The sequence below is a fragment of the Gopherus flavomarginatus genome, chromosome 1, assembly GCF_025201925.1.
Source record: "Gopherus flavomarginatus isolate rGopFla2 chromosome 1, rGopFla2.mat.asm, whole genome shotgun sequence".
Lineage (NCBI taxonomy): Eukaryota > Metazoa > Chordata > Testudines > Testudinidae > Gopherus > Gopherus flavomarginatus.
Genome location: NC_066617.1, coordinates 208,994,634 through 209,013,964, shown reverse-complemented (window position 1 = coordinate 209,013,964; position 19,331 = coordinate 208,994,634). Strand labels below are relative to the sequence as shown.

The window sequence follows — 19,331 nt, the reverse complement described above, 5'->3', positions numbered from 1 at the left end:
AATTGTACAATTCCAGTGCCAGCCTCAAGTGCTGACTTTATACCACAGTTAAATTTGCAGTCGTTGTCAGCCCATTGTTTTCTACGTGTCCACACATCCAACAGCTGCCACTAAATCATCCTTAGTATGTCTACCAAACCCTGTCCTGGCCATGTGCGCTCTTATAAATAGAAGTCCATTTCCCCCATTGCTTTCAGTGGCAGTAAGAACTGACCCTTTAAGAAGCAATCATGAGAGTTGTTTCTAAGCAAAATTACCAGTCTTTACTTTCTGGCGTGCTGGTTTACTTTCCATGCCACAAACTTCTGTCGTGATTTCAACTGTGTACAAGATTCCAGGTTCTAACCCTGGCACTGTCAGACTCGTGCTCTGGATTTTAGCCTCTGATATTAGCTGGTTTTCCTGAAGCAGTAGAAATCGGAAAGCAGGATTCAGTGCAGAATCTGTGGACCAGGCTACATGAAAGCTGATGCTAGTCACACTGGAGAAAATAATCCTTTGAGCTGGGACAGGTACTGGGAAGAAAAGAAATTATCATCAATCAAACCTCTGGGGTAAGGGGGGAAGTACCACATCTCTCTTAGAACTAACTGTTGAAGCCAGGCTTTCTCTACTCTACAATGATTCTGATGCAGAAGGAATGCCTTTAAAATTAAATGATAGATTATTGAAATTTAAGCATTTTTACTCCGTGAGTCTGCTGCAGTTCGTCTTGCAGCCTTAGAACAGATTCTAGAAAGGCTAGCCATGTTCAAGTATCTGATTTCAATTACCATTACTTAGGTAATTTTCAATATTAGAATATCTGCATGTAAATTTTAACAGATAAAACAAATCTAATATTAGCTAAAGCCTGTACCAATAGCAAGCTGAGCAAGATTAGACAAGGAGAGTATTTGGATGGGTAAACTCCAGGGCAGAGATGTTACACCAGGGAGATGCTATGGGACCCTTGACACACAGAGCAGGCGGGTGGGTTCCTCAAAAATCCTGTACTTCCTGCCTCAAGCCAGCAGATGCTGTTATGATGTTTCCTCTTCTCAGTCACAGTAGCTAGCAGCAGTCCCTTGGCTGTCCCCTTTCTTGGCTTTCAGTATCTTCAGAAGAGGCAGCAAAGGCAGGAGAAGCAGCCATTCAGCCATCATCCTGTGTGCTGTGCTAGGCAGCTTCACAAAGCACTAGAAGGGACTGGGGAGAGGGGGCTGGTGGTGGTAAGTGGCAGAAGGGGTGAGGGGATTCGAGAGACCAGAGAGGGGTGAGGGTGGGACCCCAGGAATAAGTGGGAGAGAGTTTCCAAGAGATAAAATGAGGCCCAAGGAGGTAGGGAGCCTGAAGAGAGTAAGTAGAAGTGTGGGGGGATGGGAAGGCAGGAGATCCAAGGAGCGGGAGACAGGAAGGTGTCAGGAAGAGAATGAGGCAGAAAGGCCTGGAGGCTGGAGTCAGGGAAGGGACAGATTTAGAAGGAGTAAACGAAAGGATAACCTGGCGGGGAATAGACACTGTAAAAGGAAAAAGAGACAGGCAGAGATCAAAAGGGAAGAAAAATGTCGAGAAAGACAGTGGGACAAACCCCAAGATAGCAGTGAGTTAAGGGGAGAAGTGGATAGTGGACATGAGGGGAGCCATGGGCAAGCTAAGGATGGGTGGTAGAAATGAGGGGGTGAGTGAGCGGTTAGTGCTAGAGTGTGGATAATGAGGTGAGGTGCAGAAGCAGAGGAAGGGCTGGGGGAAGGGAATAGGGCAAATAATGGATAGCGAGTGACAATGGGTAAGAGGTGGTTAAGACAGAGTAGGGGAGAGACTAGGGAAGCTGAAGGAGCAGCACAGTAGGTAGAATGCAGAAGCAAGCAGCAGCCATACTGGCAAGTAAGGGTGGCTCTACTTTCTTTTCTGATATAAATAGGGTGACCAGACAGCAAATGTGAAAAATCAGGACAGGGGGTGGGGGGATAATAGGAGCCTATATTAGAAAAAGACCCAAAAATCAGGACTATCCCTATAAAATCGGGACATCAGGTCACCCTAGATATAATTATTTTCCCTGAGCAAAGTACAAGCAGAACACATTCTCCTTTATGCCACCACAGCATTTTTATTATCAGTTTGCTTGTTGGCCTGGACCCAGAAGCATAGGGAGCCAGGTGTTTCCCAATATCTCCAGTGAGGAGGAGCACAGTCAGCCCTAAGACCCAGGCAAAGCCTCAGAATAGAACCTCCAAGTTGCAAAATCTTGTTTATTTACTAGAAGGAGCTAAAAGCCTGTACAGTGTCTCCTTTATTTATAAAATAATCCGGTGCTTTGCACTCCTTTCCCGACTGCTACTTCAAACACTAGCTCCTGTGAGGTTGAGACACTTTTATTCTCTGTTTATATCCAAAGGGTGAATTGTGAGCATTTTATGTTCCCAGTTTACCATGTTAATTAAAAAGGGAAGGCAAAAAACAGCCTGTAGCCTCACAGGAGACATTGCTCAATCCAGTGACCTGGCCCTGATGAAGAGACTGACACTTGCAATGTCTTCATTGCCTGCCCTACTATCACTCATAGCAGCATTTCCTTTAAGACTGGAGAGGCTTCAGTAAAGCAGAAGCCTACACTGACTCTCCATTTCCTTTTCAGAAAGAACATTAGAAGCTAAAAGCAGGAGACACTGATGAAAGCAGTGGCTGAGCCAACCGGAAATAATCAGGTCAGGCACAACTCAATAATACATTAAGTAAATAAATATAATACTTGCAGATGGTGACAATCAGATCCAGACACAATCATAATTAGAATTTATGGCCTGAATTTTTATCCAAACCCCAACTCTGGTTCAAATCCAAATGCTGAATCAAAAAGGTGGAAAATTCATTAGAACCATTGTAGTACATCTCCCTAGATCCAAACAGATCATGCCTCCTCATTGCCCTAATCACTCCTCATTAGAAGTCTTCATGAAGTTGCTCTCAGATCACCACACACTTCCTCTCTTTGCTGGGGTTTTCAGGTGTCCAGCTGACTCTTGCCTGATTGGCAACTTTTAGGGAAGTGCAAGATCAGACCATCTCTTCCCCCCTACACACACCAAGTTATACAGACCCCTCAACACTATGGATATCCTAAATTCTCCTGTGCCAGGGAAACACTCCCTCAGCTGGCAAAGGAACTTCAAATAGTCTTTGTAGGCTGCAGCCTACAAGTGTCATAGCAAGAGAGAGCATCCCTCCCCAGATCACTGTGGACCAAGAGGTTTATCATAATGTTAAATGGAGCAACATTTAAGGTGTTACATGAGTCACTTCACTGTTTTTGAGGACAGACTTCTAAAGTGTTATAAATCAATGAAACTACTATCAAAACATTGGAAGGTTCAGTTATTTTGGCAATGCTCTGACAGGCTTATTTAGAAAAATGCACCTAAGAATAATGCCAGACCTACAAGAAAATATATATTTAAAAAAGACAAACTAAATTTTGGTCAGTCCCATCCCATACCCCAATACATACACTATGCATTTTTCAGAACCCTGACTTCTTTCTTCTTGTGAACAATTACCACACATGCAGGACAGTGCTGTGATGCATACTTACTACAATCTGTGTTTGGGAAAGTAGTAGCACTGAAAGCTGGTGGTGAGAAGTCAGGGGAAACAGGTGGCACTGAGAATGATTCTCTAGGAGATGTCTCAGACCAAGAGTTGCTAACTCTTCCCATCTCTTCATGTACATCAAGAGTGGAATTTAAAGTATAAATTGTAGGGTGCTCTGTAGTAGGCAGGGATGTACTGGAGCCATCCTGAGAACTTGCTTCAGGAACCTGGGGAGGTATGTGGGTCTCTCCTATAGTTTTATTTCTCTCAACAGCAGAAGTTGTATTTGAAACCATAGATAATATGGACAATGGTGAAGTGTGCTGCTCTTGACTGGTTGCATCCCTGGGTGCACTGGTAACAGTTGTCAGTTGCTCTGGTGCACCAGTCAAAGTCTCTTCCACAGAGTTTTCAAGTGATGCACTTACATCTTTCCATTGTTCTGTCACCACAATTAGTGCTTCGATGGTTGTTGGATCCTCCATACCAATTGTGCTATTATTTCTTTCAAATCCAACTGACGATGTCATGCCTTGTCTCTGAGTTAGTGGAGGACTGCTGATGGAAGAATGACTGCTTGATGCTTGTGTGCCACTTGATGGCAGCACAGTAGGCATATTTAATGTGGTTCTCCTCTTGGAGCTGAGAGTGGTCGTTCTTATTTCAGTGATTGCTGGTGAAGCATGCAGTCCAGTACTTGTTTCAGGTGGTATTTCTGTCTTGCCTGATTCATATAGGGGCATCATTTCACTAACTGGGTTCACAATTTCACCTGCAACAACATTGTTATGACACTGAAATGGACGTTCAAACCGAAGGAATAAAACATTAGAATATTCCCTATTTTATTTTAAAATCTGTCAAATCATTTTAGAGTCATGTAAGCAAGACGTGTGTATTTCATTAACACATTTACACAATAAGCTACTCAGAACAGGGTCTGATAGTGTGGTTTACTGCTCTGCCTTGATACACAAAAGAAGCAGATTCAACTTCTGGTTTCCTTCTCTTCTGGTCATGTCATAAACAGATAAGAAAAGTTAATAGCACAGAAGTACTTTATATCTCTTTGACTGTAAAGGGTTAACAAGTTCAGTAAGCTTGGCTGTCACCTGACCAGAGGACCAATCAGAGGACGGGATACTTTCAAATCTTGAGGAAGGGAAGTTTTTGTGCTGTGCTGTTAGTTTTTGGTTGTTCACTCTGGGGGCTCAGAGACAGGAGATGTGCAACCAGGTTTCTCTCCAATCTCTCCAATACAGGCTCTTATAAGTTCAGACTAGTGAGTACTAGGTAGATAAAGCAAGTTAGGCTTATGGTTGTTTTCTTTATTTGCAAATGTGTATTTGGTTGGAAGGAATTCAAATGTGTATTTGGCTGAAAGCAGTTAAAATTGGTATTTTGCTGAAAAGATTTTAATTTGTATTTGTATACTTAGGCTGGGAGGGTGTTCCCAGTGTCTATAGCTGAAAGACCCTGTACCTATTCCATTTTAAATTTACAAAGATAATTTTTACTGTTTTTCCTTCTTTAATTAAAAGCTTTTCTTGTTTAAGAACCTGATTGTTTTTTTATTCTGGTGAGACCCCAGGGGACTGGGTCTGGATTCACCAGGGACTTGGTAGGGAGAAAGGAGGGAAGGGGGAGAGAGAGGCTAAATTCTCTCTGTGTTAGGATTACTGTCTCTCTCAGGGAGAATCTGGGAGGGAGAGAGAGAAGGAGGGGGAAAGGTGCATTTTCCTCTCTGTTTAAGATTCAAGGAGTTTGAATCACAGTGATCTTCCAGGCTAACCCAGGGAGGGGAAGCCTGGGAGAGGCAACGGTGGGGGAAACGGTTTACTTTCCTTGTGTTGAGATCCAGAGGGTCTGGGTCTTGGGAGTCTCTGGGCGAGGTTTTGGGGGCACAAGAGTATACCAGGCACTGGAATTCCTGATTGGTGGCAGTGCTACAGGTTCTAAGCTGGTAATTGAGCTTAGAGGAATTCATGCTGGCACCCCATCTTTTGGACGCTAAGGTTCAGAGTGGGGAATTGTACCATGACAGGTCAGCAGGACATGGATCACCAGTGAGGAGAGCACTTAGCTCCTGGGATGCACAGGAATTCATTACTCAAAAGCCACCCTTCTGGTTGATTAAGAAGTGCTATTGAGAGGTTCCAAAGGGAGATCTACCCAGTTCTCCCTTCCTGGAAGGATGGTGATCACAATGCAGGCCCTTGAGCATAGGAGATGGTACACTGTACGCTCCTGGGGCAAGGATCTTGCCTTATATACATGTGTAAAGTACTGTGCACACATTCTGCACTATATAAACGCTAGATGACAATAAAAATAAAGTGGAGGTGGCAAAATGATGTGTTCCAACTCTTCCTGAAAAAAGAAACTAAATGCTCACCTTCACAGTTTCTTCCAGGCCGAGATGGATTGGTATCCATGGTTGTCTTGCATCTGCACATGTATGAGCCCATTAAATTGATACACTCTGCATACATACTGCAGTCATTCTCTGAACGAGATGCACATTCGTCCCAGTCTGTTATGCCAAAACCAAAGTCTCAGTAAAACAATCTTTTTTCTGGATGAATTGAGATATAACTAGAAATAATCACAAAATACTCTTGAACTTATTTAAATAGTTCTCAGTCCTCACAGTTTATCTGAGATCCAAGTTTTGAGTGACTTGGAACATTGACTGATCTTGATATCCTTGCAGATAAAAAAAAAATGTGTGTTCTAGCCAGAGGATTCTTTAGATTTTTTTCATAGATTTAAAATAAGACATACTGTAAGCTTAAACCAGAGTAAGTTGGTTGGGCATTAGAAAATACAATGTGTATTTACACCAGAGAAACAAGTTACTTCAGATCATACACTCCACTGAATTCAATTTACCACATCACATGAGATTTCATGTACCAATGAACTTACAACCCAAGGATGCATCTGGGTCAGCAAGTCCACTGGAAATGTACTTAGGTTTAAACAGACTTTGGATCCAATTTTTTCTTATTTGGAAGAAGTGATGCCAACAGGGAACAATCTTGAATGAAGCAGTTCTAAGGGTGAACACTCACATTCTTTAAAAAAAAAGTATCTTTGCAAAAGCAGTAGCATAAAATCTAGTGTCATAGCTGATACTCTTTTAGGCAGTCTCAGGAGAGAGACCATGGATTGGGTATGTAAGAAAATGCTTTAAGGGAGCCCTGCTATGGAAAAGTGGAAAAAGCTTCCACTACCACTGCCAGTGCTATGTATGTGGCTAAATATAAGACTTAATTCTCCAGGGCGCTCTCTCTGACATCTTTCATGAACACTCAGACACCAATCCATCAAACCCCTAAACATGTGATTAACTTTACATATGGAAGTAGTCCCATTAAGTTCAATGTGATTACTCATACATGTAAAATTACTCTCATGGCTAAATCTTTACAGAATCAGAGCACTAGTTCACTTGAAAAAAAAGACTATACTGAAAATGTAGTCCCAGGTACAAATCATTCTGATAAAAGGACTGGAAAATTGAGTTGCTCAACATAACATCTTAGGCTATGTCTACACTGGCAACTGAATGACAAAACTTTTGTCTTTCGGGGTTGTTCAAAAAATATCCCCCACCCCCACCCTGAAAGACAAAAGTTTTGGGGACAACAAGCGCCAGTGTGAACAGCTCTTTGTCAGCAGGAGCACTCACTCTAACGCTGCTCATTGGGGGTGGAGGTTTTTTGTTGGCAGGAGAGCTGATAACCAGCAGCTACACTGCGCGCCTTTTAGTGACACGCCTGTAGCAACACAGCCATATTGCTAAAAGCCGTGTAGTATAGACACAGCCTTAGGCTCCTGTTCTGAAAATGTACAGAGATTCATTACTGTGATATTTTTTTCTATAACAAAGGAAACTTCTATTCTAGAAATAGAAGAGGAAAAGTGTGTGTGCACACATGCATTTATCTTTGTGTGTGAGTACATGCTTCATTTGGTACTGCCCACCCAGGTGACATTTTGTTTCTCTCTCTTTCAAACTCATGAGCTAATTGTCATATTTTATTTATCCAAAGTCCACATCCATTTTTAAGTTGAAACCAACCCTATTGACAGAGTGCTGAAGTACAACGATTTACCACTTCATGAGGAATGCAAGAACTTCACTAATGTTTTACTAAGGCACGGGCTCACTGTGACTTTTGATAGAGTTTTATGCTGTTAGAAGGAAGTTTCCTCTCTAATTATAAAATAATTTACACATTCTATTACTCATGAGGATTTTCAGTGAGGTTTTCCTGTCATTTTGCTGAGTGTGCCCCCTGTATGCCAGTTCCCTTATTCCTCAAGACTGAGAGCTTTATTCCATGAGGTAACAGTTACCGAAGCTAAATTCTTTGTCCTGTGCTGATTGGCTGTTTGCGCCAACCATCTCCCACTCCATCCTTAGTCTTTTCAGATCAGCATCATTCCACCTGCTCTCCATACTTCCCTCCTCCCTTTCCTTCCATGCTATCATCCCTCACTTCAGTGTCCCTTTTCCCTTCCTTAGGGCTTGTCTACACTTGAAATAGCAATTCAGTGTAGACACTCACTACAACAACAGGAGGGGTTCTCCGATCAGCGCAGTTATTCCACCTCCCTGAGAGGCAATAGCTAGGTTGATGGGAGAATTCTTCTGCTGACCTAGTGCCGTCTACACCAGGAGTTAAGTCAGTTTAATTATATCGTTCAGGGGTCTGGGTTTTTTAAATACCCTGAGAGACGTAGCTGGGTTGACTTAATTTTTGAGTGTAGACTTGGCTTTAGTCTTTTCATCCAGCTAATCCTCATCCCACTCAAACAATTCTAAAAATTCTTTCCAGGCCATCACTTTGTTCACCTGCTGGTACGTTATATTTGCATATGAAAGGGTACATATATATTGTATTCTTTTTCTATCTTGTTTATTTAGACTGTCAGCTCTTTGGGGCAGGGCCTGTCCAGTTCTCTGACTGTACAATGCCTAGGACAATGAGGACCCATTCTCGGTTAGTCTATTAGGCACTACCACAGTAGACATAATAAATAATGATAGTAAATGATCCCAAAGAAAGATGCTTATGACCCCAGTACTTTCAGCTATATTAGCCCTCCTGATTTTTTTAACTATGCTGTTTTAGGGATGCCAAGTTCCCTTTGTGTCAAATCAAGCCTTTATCATTAGCTAAAGTAAAACAGTGTAGATTCATTCATAGAAATGGAGCTATTCTGATTACACCAGTTGAATATATGGCCACGCTATTCAGGAATCGTTAGGAGATGCAATTTTGATACAGCTGGAAAGCCTGATATACAAATCTTTCCCGGTGTTTTCAGCTTTATTTTGTGCATTTAGTTTTTAGAAATTATTGAGAAACAAATGTTTGTCCAGAGTTAAGAAACATATGAGCCATTTTCTAGCTTTACAGGAGAGTGGAGTAGGTCTCTATGCCATTCTGGGGAACTGCTGCTGGGTAAGAATGTTACTTGAACTCTCCCGGATTTTTGAATTAAAACATTTTAGAACTTTTGCCATCCCTCATCCCTTCACACTCTAAATTCCCATATAATGTATGTGCAGCAAGGGGCAAACACTCCAATGATGTATTTTGGCACATATCATTATCACGTTGCATCAGATGAACGTTTGATCAATACATGCTTCAGCTACAGTTTGTCTCTTCATTAATTCCATCCACCCAGATCTGCAAGTTGGAAGGGTGTTTTTCTTGACCATGCTAAATAAGCTTTTATAGGACATGTTATTCAGAGAGCCAACCACTGATTTTGCTGCTATTGGCAGCTGTCTGAACTCTGGTTGGCTCTGTCAGTTTTGAAACCTTATGCCAGAACCATCTGATTAGAAAAAATAGTGTGTACTGTAGATCAAAGGAGGACTACTGCAACATAAGTTCCATGCACAGTTCCTTAGCTTATTTCACTGGGATGGCATCAGGTAATTTCTCTGGCTGGACTTTTATCACAGAAATGTTGGATTACACTTTTTAAAATCTGGATCAAACACAACAGCAGCAGCCTTGAATATACAGTATTCCAGAGGGGATGTGTCTTTCACATACCCATAGTAATCCCCACACTACCCTCAGCTACCCACTAGATGGCAACCTCCTAGTATCCCACAAAGCAGAGTGGGGAGGGGGTGGAACTGGCCAATCCAGGCTCTGCTCATTCCCACATCAGGACCCACACACCATAAACAGAGGAAAGGATGCCTATAGAGGCATAAGATACCCACCATCCGTTCTCCCCTAGCCACTTGGGCCGAGGGGCAAAGAGTTGCAAGAGGCCCATTCTAGTTCTAAGCCTGTGAAGGGAGGTCTGATTTCACAATTTTCCTTACAACACTATTGCTGTCACCTTAACACTGTACCTTCTTTCTATGTAAAGTATTTTTGAAAAAGAATGTAAATGCTATTGCAGGTTATGAAAATACTATTTAAAAAAAGCTCTACCTTCTACTGAGGTGCTCTGCTGATCCACCAAAAACACTGAGCTTCTATACAGAGAAGAAAGCATAGGAGCAAATGTGGACACATCTATTGGAAACTCAGGGTCCTGTACAATGATTCTAAGCCTCACAATGATACTTCCAGCTTTCAGGGACTCAATTTGCACCTTCAGCTTCCCAGTTTTGTATAATATGGAAATATTTGGTGGAAATATGTTTTCAATCTGAAAAAAGTAAGAGAAATGTTGATAATACAATAAGAACACAATTAAAGCAGCACATTACAAATTTTAACATGTATGCTGTCTCTATCTTAACATTCTATATATATATATCACTTACAGAAAAACATCATCCAGTCTGTGATATAAATCAGCAAAAAATGAGCAATTCAGCTGAGTCTAATACATCCACGACATAGTGGAAGGCCATAACATGAATTAAGAACAGAGAATCAATACATTTTGAATATTTGTAGAGTCCAAGAAGAGATTTCAAAGCTATGATATCTACCTCTCTCCGGGTAAGTGCCCTTGCTGTCAAGCACTAATGGGATTCTGAAGACTAATTCTCATTTACTTTAGGGCCCCTTTTTGCACCACTCTGATGCCCTAAAGGAGTTTTAATTTGGGAGTGAATGTCATTTATACCCACCTTAATGCCTATTTGCTCTGCCAGAGCAGTTCAAAGGGCCACAGTGTAAATGAGAATTAAGCCCTAAAAGATTTGATATGTGGTAATAAGAGAGGAGATGGGTTAATTAGCATTTCAGATTCTGGGCCAACTCCTAAGCCCCAATGAGGTAGAAAATAGCTTCAGTTCTGATTTAGGTGGCCAGCTAAGGATTCTCCTGACATAGGGGAATACCAGGGTGCCTTTGGGCTAGCTAGGGTGACCAGATCTCCCAATTTTATAGGGACAGTCCCGATTTTTGGGTCTTTTTCTCATATAGGCTCCTATTACCCACCCACCTCCATCCTGATTTTTCACATTTGCTGTCTGACCACCCTAGGGCCAGCATAGCCAGAATTCATAACCAACCTCCTTTGTTCCCCCAAGAGTAAGGACCAGGTCACAGGCATGCTGGGGAGAAGGAGAGGTTGGAGCATTCTGTGGTAAACCATTGGACTGATACCAGTTAGAGCAGCTCTGAGATGGTCTAATATACATCTGAGGTCAAATCAGCCCCCAGCAGGTGCTGGGATCAAGGGAGTGCAAAGGTGGCATAAATCCATCTTCCTATCCTTTTCCTGAGTTCTGTACTGAACCCTCTGGACCCAAGGATAGGAGCTGTTCTCTGCTATGAAACTGAACTAGAGTAAAAAATATGTAAAAATCCTAAGTGATTTAAAAGCCTAAGTCTCATTTCCAGAAGTCACTCAGGTGCTTAGGAGCCTAAGACTCATTGATTCATTGGACTTTCAGTGAGATTAAGGCACCTAAGTGACTTTTGAAAATGGGACTTGGGCACTTCTGAAAAATTTATTGTCTAATGAACAAGGATGCTACAGATCAAACTGAGCCCTGGCTCAAAGGAGCAGAATAGAAAAGGGCAACTATAATGATTAGGGGTTTGGAGAGGGTCCCATATGAGAGAGATTAAAGAGGCTAGGACTTTTCAGCTTGGAAAAGAGGAGTCTAAGGGGGGATATGATAGAGATATAAAATCATGAGTGCTGTGGAGAAAGTGAATAAGGAAAAGTTATTTACTTATTCCCATAATAGAAGAACTAGGGGCCACCAAATGAAATTAATGGGCAGCAGGTTTAAAACAAATAAAAGGAAGTTCTTCTTCACATAGCACAGTCAACTTGTGGAACTCCTTGCCTGAGAAGGTTGTGAAGACTAGGACTATAACAGGGTTTAAAAGAGAATGAGACAAATTCATGGAGGTTAAGTCCATTAATGGCTATTAGCCAGGATGTGTAAGGAATGATGTCCCTAGCCTTTGTTTGTCCTAGGGTGGAGATGAATGGCAGGAGAGAGATCACTTGATCATTACCTGTTAAGTTTACTACCTCTGGGACACCTGGCATTGGCCACTGTCGGTAGACAGATACTGGCTTGGATAGATCGTTGGTCTGACCCAGTATGGTTTTTCTTATGTTCACTGACTTCATTAGCCTTGACCTCACTTGCACGAGGCCTGTATGTGTCCCAGTGACTTTGTGTCCTAAACTTTTGATGCCAATGTGGTACAATTCTAGAGCTCTCGTCTGCTGATTTGTCCCTAGCTCACCTGTTCAATTCCATGTGATCTGACTGAAACCCTCAAAGGCTGCAGTTTATCTGAAATACACAATCCCAATCCAATTGCAGTGGAATTCAATTGCAAAGAAATCTGAGACTAGGACAAGACAAAATTGACTTTTTAAAAAATGGATAACTTATATAAATCAATTTTATTTGGATGAATTGACTAAAAGCCAATACAACAAATATATTATGCGTTCCCAGCAATGAGTTAAGTTGATGCATATCCTGAGCCAATGGAGTTATCTGAGGGATGAATCTAGTGCACTAATGTCAGTGTTACAGTGTGCTACACCTAGCAGTTTTGCCTTGCAGGTGCTTGAGCAGAATTTTTTCCAGGTTTGATTTCTGCATGATCCTGAACATTTTTGTTTTGAGTTTACAATATGAGGTTAGTATGCAGGTGTTGGGAGGGAGGTCAGGGAAATCTCAGAGACCAGTGCTAGTCTATGGACCAGTTGTTCAGAAACGCTGGACTAGATGATCTGGTGATCTCTTCTAGCCTTAAACCCTATGATTGTATAAGAAAGCATAAAGCAGGTAAGGTTTGCTCAAACTGAACTAAGGTTCACTCAAAATGTTCACGGATCTGAACAAACTATTTGACTGGTCTGAGTTCTGATTTTCCTGTGGCTTGGGACACTGTTGAAAATATTTTGCCATTTGAGTCAGATAAACAGAGCCACAAAAATGCCCTCTACCACAAGGGTGGAGTATTCATGACAGAAACCTACATCTTGCACTTATGCAAGCAATTACCCATTTTGCATGAGCAAATGTCCATTTAGGTAAGCAAATGTACCTGTTGTGTCTTCCTTTGAAAATGTGGTCCTGTATGTCCAATCCTTTTGTTGTCAGCCTTTTTTGAACTGTATATGTACAAATGGCCCCAAGTCCCCTTTAGTTTTGGGAAATTCTGGGCTTGGATTTAGATCTGAACTTCACAATAAAGTCCCATCTCTATAAGATGGAATTAAAACAGAATACTCTATCTGAAACTCCTCACTCTTTGTGAAAGTTCCTATCTGGAACCAAACTCGGGCCTCTTTATTTCATAGTTCATGACTGATGAATTGACAACACCTTAGATTCACAGCATGCAGTATGTGAATATCTAATGAGGTATTAGAAGCAATCCTGACCCAACCATCTCTGCTTAAAGAAGAAAGGGCTCTGAAAATAGGTGAAAAATTGCTGAAAATACAACACAAAGAAGCCCATGCCACATGAGCATTTCAAAGATCCATTAAAAATCTTCAGATCAACTTGCAGCAAACTCCTTATCAATATAAAAATCTGAAGTAGAGAAGACCCCTCTGCATCACTGTTTTTCCTTCACTCCTCTGTAAGGCAAAACTGTCACTGACTTCAGTGATAACCAGGTCAGGGCCCTGATTTGTTTTTTATTTTGCCAACAGCTTTTCTTTCAATTGTAAGTGAAGGTCCAAAGAAATGGCCTAAGGATTTTTACCAGACTTTGTAAATGTGTACAAGCTTCTCTGAGACATTAAGTAAATCCCAAGTTAAAAACAATTACACACATATATTTTAGTGTTACCTCTGCGAGCAACAGTCTTGAAAACTCTTGATATTCTGAGCTACTGGTGTTGTGGAAATGTTCAGTGAAGTTATAGTTTAGGATCTTTATTGTAACACCAAATATCTGGGCATCTATAAGACACAATATTAAAATAGGGATAAAGGAGAAGAGGAAGTGATTTGATCAAAACTGATGTACCTGAATCAAAACCTCAGATCTGGGTTCAGGTGCAAACTGAAACACTGAGGACCAGAAGTGGAACCTCGATGGTGTAAATTAGCATAGCTCCATTGAAGTCAATGGAGCTCCTCTGATTTACAACAGCTGAGGATCTGGCCTGAATCTGAACATTCTGAAGTTTGGGAAAGTTTAGATTTTAACCCCTAACATTTAGGAGTTTTCAGATCTGTTTTTAATCACCCGTTATATACGAAATTTGATCTAGAATTTGTATCCAAGTATTTGTTTTAGACCCATCTATCCCCAAAATCAGGGAAAATCTATGTAGAAAGTAATTATGTGGAACGGGCATTGGGGTTTAGAAAATAAAATATAATTGGAGAAATACTTAGTGCTGAAGGTGAGATTCTCTGTTCCATAACCTAGTACTACTATGAAGTAAATGGACCACTATATTTCTTATGTGTTAATGCTAAACCAAGACACTAGAGCCAGTTTCTGTTACTGATCTTCTAAAGATTGAGACAAGCACTTAGAAATTCTCCAATGTGTTTTTAAATCCAGGTCAGGGTTCCTATCAGGTCATCACAACTTGTCACTGGAAATTATGCTGCATGGTATTAACAGCATTCCTAAAATGAAGATAAAACAAAGTACATATAGTTTCCACTGCCTAACAAACAATAATGGCTTTCATGTACAGTGTATTATCTGAAATCAGCAGCTTGAGAGCCTGTAGAAACTGCTTTACCCTATAACATAGATAAAATAGATACTTTCAGTCTCCAGCTGAGACCTTTTTCTTTTTTTGATGGTTTTACCTTCACATCTGACTGATGTACCTGTATTTCCCCAGTCACTATAACCTCTATTTTCTCCTCCAAAAAAGATAAGGGAGGTAGCTCCTTACATAGTCAATCCATTGTCATTCCTTAGCTGATTAAGGGAAGAATCCTACAAAAAAGTGACTAGCAACATCCTTACAATGGCTGTAACCAAATATTTTACTTAGAACAGGTTGGAACATTTCTGATTAAATTTTCTCTTTTGTTGAAACCCAGATGTTTTTCAGAGACATTTGACATAGCTTTTTGCTGGGAAGGTTTGTGAGGTCCAGGGCTAACCATGTATAACCAGAATGAAAAGAATAAAAAACCTGACCTTTTCAACACAATTTGTGAAAACATTCCAAAGGTTTCATCCTCAGTCCAATATGAAATGCAAACAAATTCTGAAACTTTGGAAGTCATCATGAAACAGAATTGTTGACCTCTGGCCAGCTCTGATTTTTACTGATGGATTTAAGAGATCATGTGGGATCTCAGGAAATAATTTTAGACCAAAGGAACAGCAAAACTTCAGTAGACCTATAGTGCACCTAATATCCTATGTAAAAAATTGGCTAATGTTGGATACTTCCGAGCCAGGTATAACATCCACAGGATGATGCAGCTAATTAAGCAGTGTTCTACCATGGGGGAAATTTCTTCTTCATCCCAGCTAGGGACCAGCTTATGCCTTGGACTGTGAGGCTCATTGACTCATCTAACTGTAAATACTGACCTCATTCAAACAAAGAAATTGTATCTTGCTAAAATTTAGGAAGGTGTTTGGTGCACGTGAAAGCAAGAGGGTAGCAGCACTGGCTGAGTGGATGGAACTAGCTGTAATACAGCAGAGCCTCTGCAAGCTTCTTTATATAGCTCTTGCCAATGTACTTCAATCCTGATCTGTTGCAAACTAACTCACCAAAATCTGGCCTTCACTCAAGCAGGTGTGTCAGTTATAATATTCTCAGAGAAGCCTCTGATTTATACCTAAGTAAATCACTTCACTTCCTTGTTCCTCTCTCAACTCAGCTCTAAATCAGACAAAAGCAGGACCTCCCCCACAATTTATCTTGACTGAAAAAATGGGGCAGCGCAGCAATGGCAGCTGACTGCACAGCCAAACTAGCAACACCAAATTCTAGGTAAGATTTATGTCTCTAATTACCTGAGTCAGGAAACAAGTGCTTCTCTTTACCAGCTGCCTAACAAAAGAGCCACATAGCTCCACACAACCTCTGCTGGCTTGTTATCTGAATTACACTGGCATTGGTGTAAGGGGAAGAGAGCATGTGTGAATGGAAGAAAGCTGAAGGTGGGGTCTTGAAGGGATCATGGGGAATCATCACAGGATAAAGATGTAGTGAGAAATGCAACATTTCTAAGGTGATATTTACCAGTTTTGACATTTTGATAGGAGATAATGTTCTTTTCACAAGCTTCATAGCTGATCTTCACTGTGTATTTTATACCTGCTTCCAGCCCAGACACATCCATTTTCATTTCTGTAGTTTCCATACTTCTGAGCATCTCTTTGCCCTTGTACACTTGTACTTGGAACGTGTGGTTCAGAGTAGAATTTACATTCCAAGATACTTCAAAACTGCTGCTGGTAACACTGACGATTCGGTGGTTTCCAATTGAAGAGAGGTCTATGATAGCACAGGAGAGCATCATCAAAAGTGAAAGGAACTTTTTTTCTAAGAGATGATGTAGTCCAAATCCATTATATACATATACTGTTTGGATCAATAGAGTGAAATTGCTCATTGCAAAATAAACGACCAGATTCTCCCATTTTTAGATTGAGTAATATCCTACTCCGCAAGTAGCCCCACTGGAGCCATTAACTATACATTTACAATTTGTTTTCCTTTTTTTGTCTCCAGGATTTGTGACTGATCTATATAAATACAGATACCTGTCCAATAGGACACTGGCTTGAATGACAGATGTAAATGCAATCTCAATAGTACTACTCAGAGTAGAATACCACTCAACTTGAATAAGGGTTGCAGAATTAAGAATCAATAACTGAATTCAATACCTTTGGAATAATTATCACATATAATATATGCACATACAGTGTTATTGTAGCCATGTTGGTCTCAAGATATTACAAAGAAAAAGTGGGTGAGGTAATATCCTTCACTGGACCGACTTTGAGCTAACAAAGGACCTGAAGAAGAGCTCTGTGTAAGCCCAAAAGTTTGTCTCTCTCACCAACAGAAGTTGGTCCAGTAAAAGATATCACCTCACCCACCTCATCTCTCTCTATATATGCATGTACTCTTTATTTGTTTTATACTTTGCTCTCCCAATACACTTCTTCAGCCAAATGCTACCCATCAGGGCAGTGTAAATCAGAGCAGAGTTTGGATCCTAGCTTTCATGCAGACACTCAACACAGAATGGAAGACTGTGGCATCAGTCAGTTACTATTTCAGTTCTTTTTATACTGATTGAACTTCCTAAGGAAAAGAGAATCAAAGTTTTTTTTCAAACCAAACAATGTGGGTGCCTGTTTCAATGGAAAGGACTTGTTCCCAATCATTCAAGCCAGTGGCCCATCAGACAGATATTTTTACAAATCCTAGAGGCCAAAGACATAACACATATTGCTCTAAAATGACTGATTTAATTTCTGTCACTTTATGTTAAATGTCAAGTGGAGGACAAATATGAGGGTCAAAGTCATAATAACTGATAGTCTCAATGAACTAGACAAAAGGTCACTTTTTAAAACTTTCCCCTCTGTAAAGAAAAAGAGGGGGAGATTGTTAATGGGATTGTAATACTGCTCAAGTGAAGGAATTAAACTGGGTAATAGGAAAGCTAATCTATTGGGGCTCATTCTTAGTACTATCCCTCAGCTGGCACTGTAGACCTTGTAACTCAAACAGCCTTCAGGACAGAGGATATTGAATTGGTGGTGAACTTACAATCAAGAAATATTAATTAACATCCGAGGTTTCTTATAGCATTCTGAATCAGTAGATTTATTAGCTGTTGATTTACTTATAGCGATAGAACTATTGCTTGTACTAACTGGATCATGTGGTGAACTTGGAGTAGAGTGTATCATATTAAGGAAGAAAGGGCATTGTTAAGCAATTAGACTTTCCTAGCAAAACAAATCCAAATTAAACATCATCCACATTTTCAACAGCTCATAAGACTAAATTAGTGCAATGTAAGTAATATAAGTGGAAACACAAACCAGAAAATTTGCCAAGGCCCTAATCCTACAGACACTAACCAACGTGTTTATCTTTAAGCACACGAGTAGTCCCACTGAAGTCAGTGGGATCTAAGCATGTTTAAATTCTTTTCTGAATTGTGCCATAAGGAATAATTTCACCCATCACTGATTTGCAGCTATGTCTGACGTGATACACAGCAACAGTTTAACAGCTTAAGGTTAACATTACACAACAGTTGAAGATGGTAACAAATACTGTATGCAGCTGAAACTGCAAATGGACTTTAAGTATGCAGAATGTACTTACACATACTTGCATTTCCCGAGGACCCCGCAGATATAAATTGATAATGCATGACTGGATCAAAGAAGTTATCACAGGTTGAAGCTGAGGCTTTGGCAGATGGATTTGGGGGCTTTTTGGCAATTGGCTAGGTATGGGAAATGGTTTGGTATTGTGGGATAAAATACATGGATGGTTTTGCTAAAATGATCAGCAGGGAAACAGTTAACAGGCAGATCCTATGCCATCTTCCACTCCCAACTCCATCGTAAAGCGCAGAGAGCACACTGCTCCAGAACTCCTTTGCTGGCACACAGACATTTAAAGTAGATTAGAGAACATTCCTAAGACTTCTGAAAATCAGGCCCATGCTTCCTACCTTTAAATTCTTTCTGTGGCTGCCTAGAATCCCTGTCCACATGTTCATGTTCACAGGTGCAGTTATAATAACCTTCTAAATTTATGCAAAGCTCTGATCTGGAACAAGCATTGAGTTCAGCGTGGGAACATTCATTGACGTCTAAGGAGAGGAACACAGTTTTTAGGACAGAACTTACAAGTATCTTGAAAGCAGCACAGGAATTTACCTGAAGTCTATAGCACAGGTAAGGCCAGACTATGTAGACAATTACAGCAATATAAATCCATCAGAGTTACTCTGGATTTGCACCAACACAACTGAGATCAAAATGTGGCCAGCAAGCAATTTCAAAGCACTTACTGCAGAAAGAATGATTTGCTATTCTCAAAGCTAATGCCACAATGAAGCAATTGCATATATACATTACAGAAAGCAGTTTGACTTTGGAAGCAGTTCATGGACTGGGACCAACCCAGTGTCAGTTTTACACATTTTTCAAGAAAATGCAGAAAAGTCATACAAGAATGTTAGTTTCCTCAGTGCTGCTCCTCTATTCTGTCTCCCCACCAAGAGAATTCATCCCACAACCACCCTCTTCATGAAGTCTCTGTCATTCTCACCCCTTCCAGCTCGTTGCCTT

General features: G+C 40.7%; 1 protein-coding gene across 1 annotated transcript in view; it reads right to left on the bottom strand.

Moving 5' to 3' along the window:
• Window positions 1-19,331, bottom strand: part of UMODL1 (uromodulin like 1) — a 54,699-nt gene that overhangs the window by 23,126 nt on the left and 12,242 nt on the right. The window contains exons 5-11 of the mRNA XM_050936484.1: window positions 18,710-18,850; window positions 16,243-16,497; window positions 13,857-13,969; window positions 10,050-10,269; window positions 5,969-6,106; window positions 3,575-4,345; window positions 258-515 (exon numbers count right to left, since the gene is read on the bottom strand). Of these exons, the coding sequence (XP_050792441.1) occupies window positions 258-515; window positions 3,575-4,345; window positions 5,969-6,106; window positions 10,050-10,269; window positions 13,857-13,969; window positions 16,243-16,497; window positions 18,710-18,850 (1,896 nt within the window). The remainder of the gene's footprint in view (window positions 1-257; window positions 516-3,574; window positions 4,346-5,968; window positions 6,107-10,049; window positions 10,270-13,856; window positions 13,970-16,242; window positions 16,498-18,709; window positions 18,851-19,331) is intronic.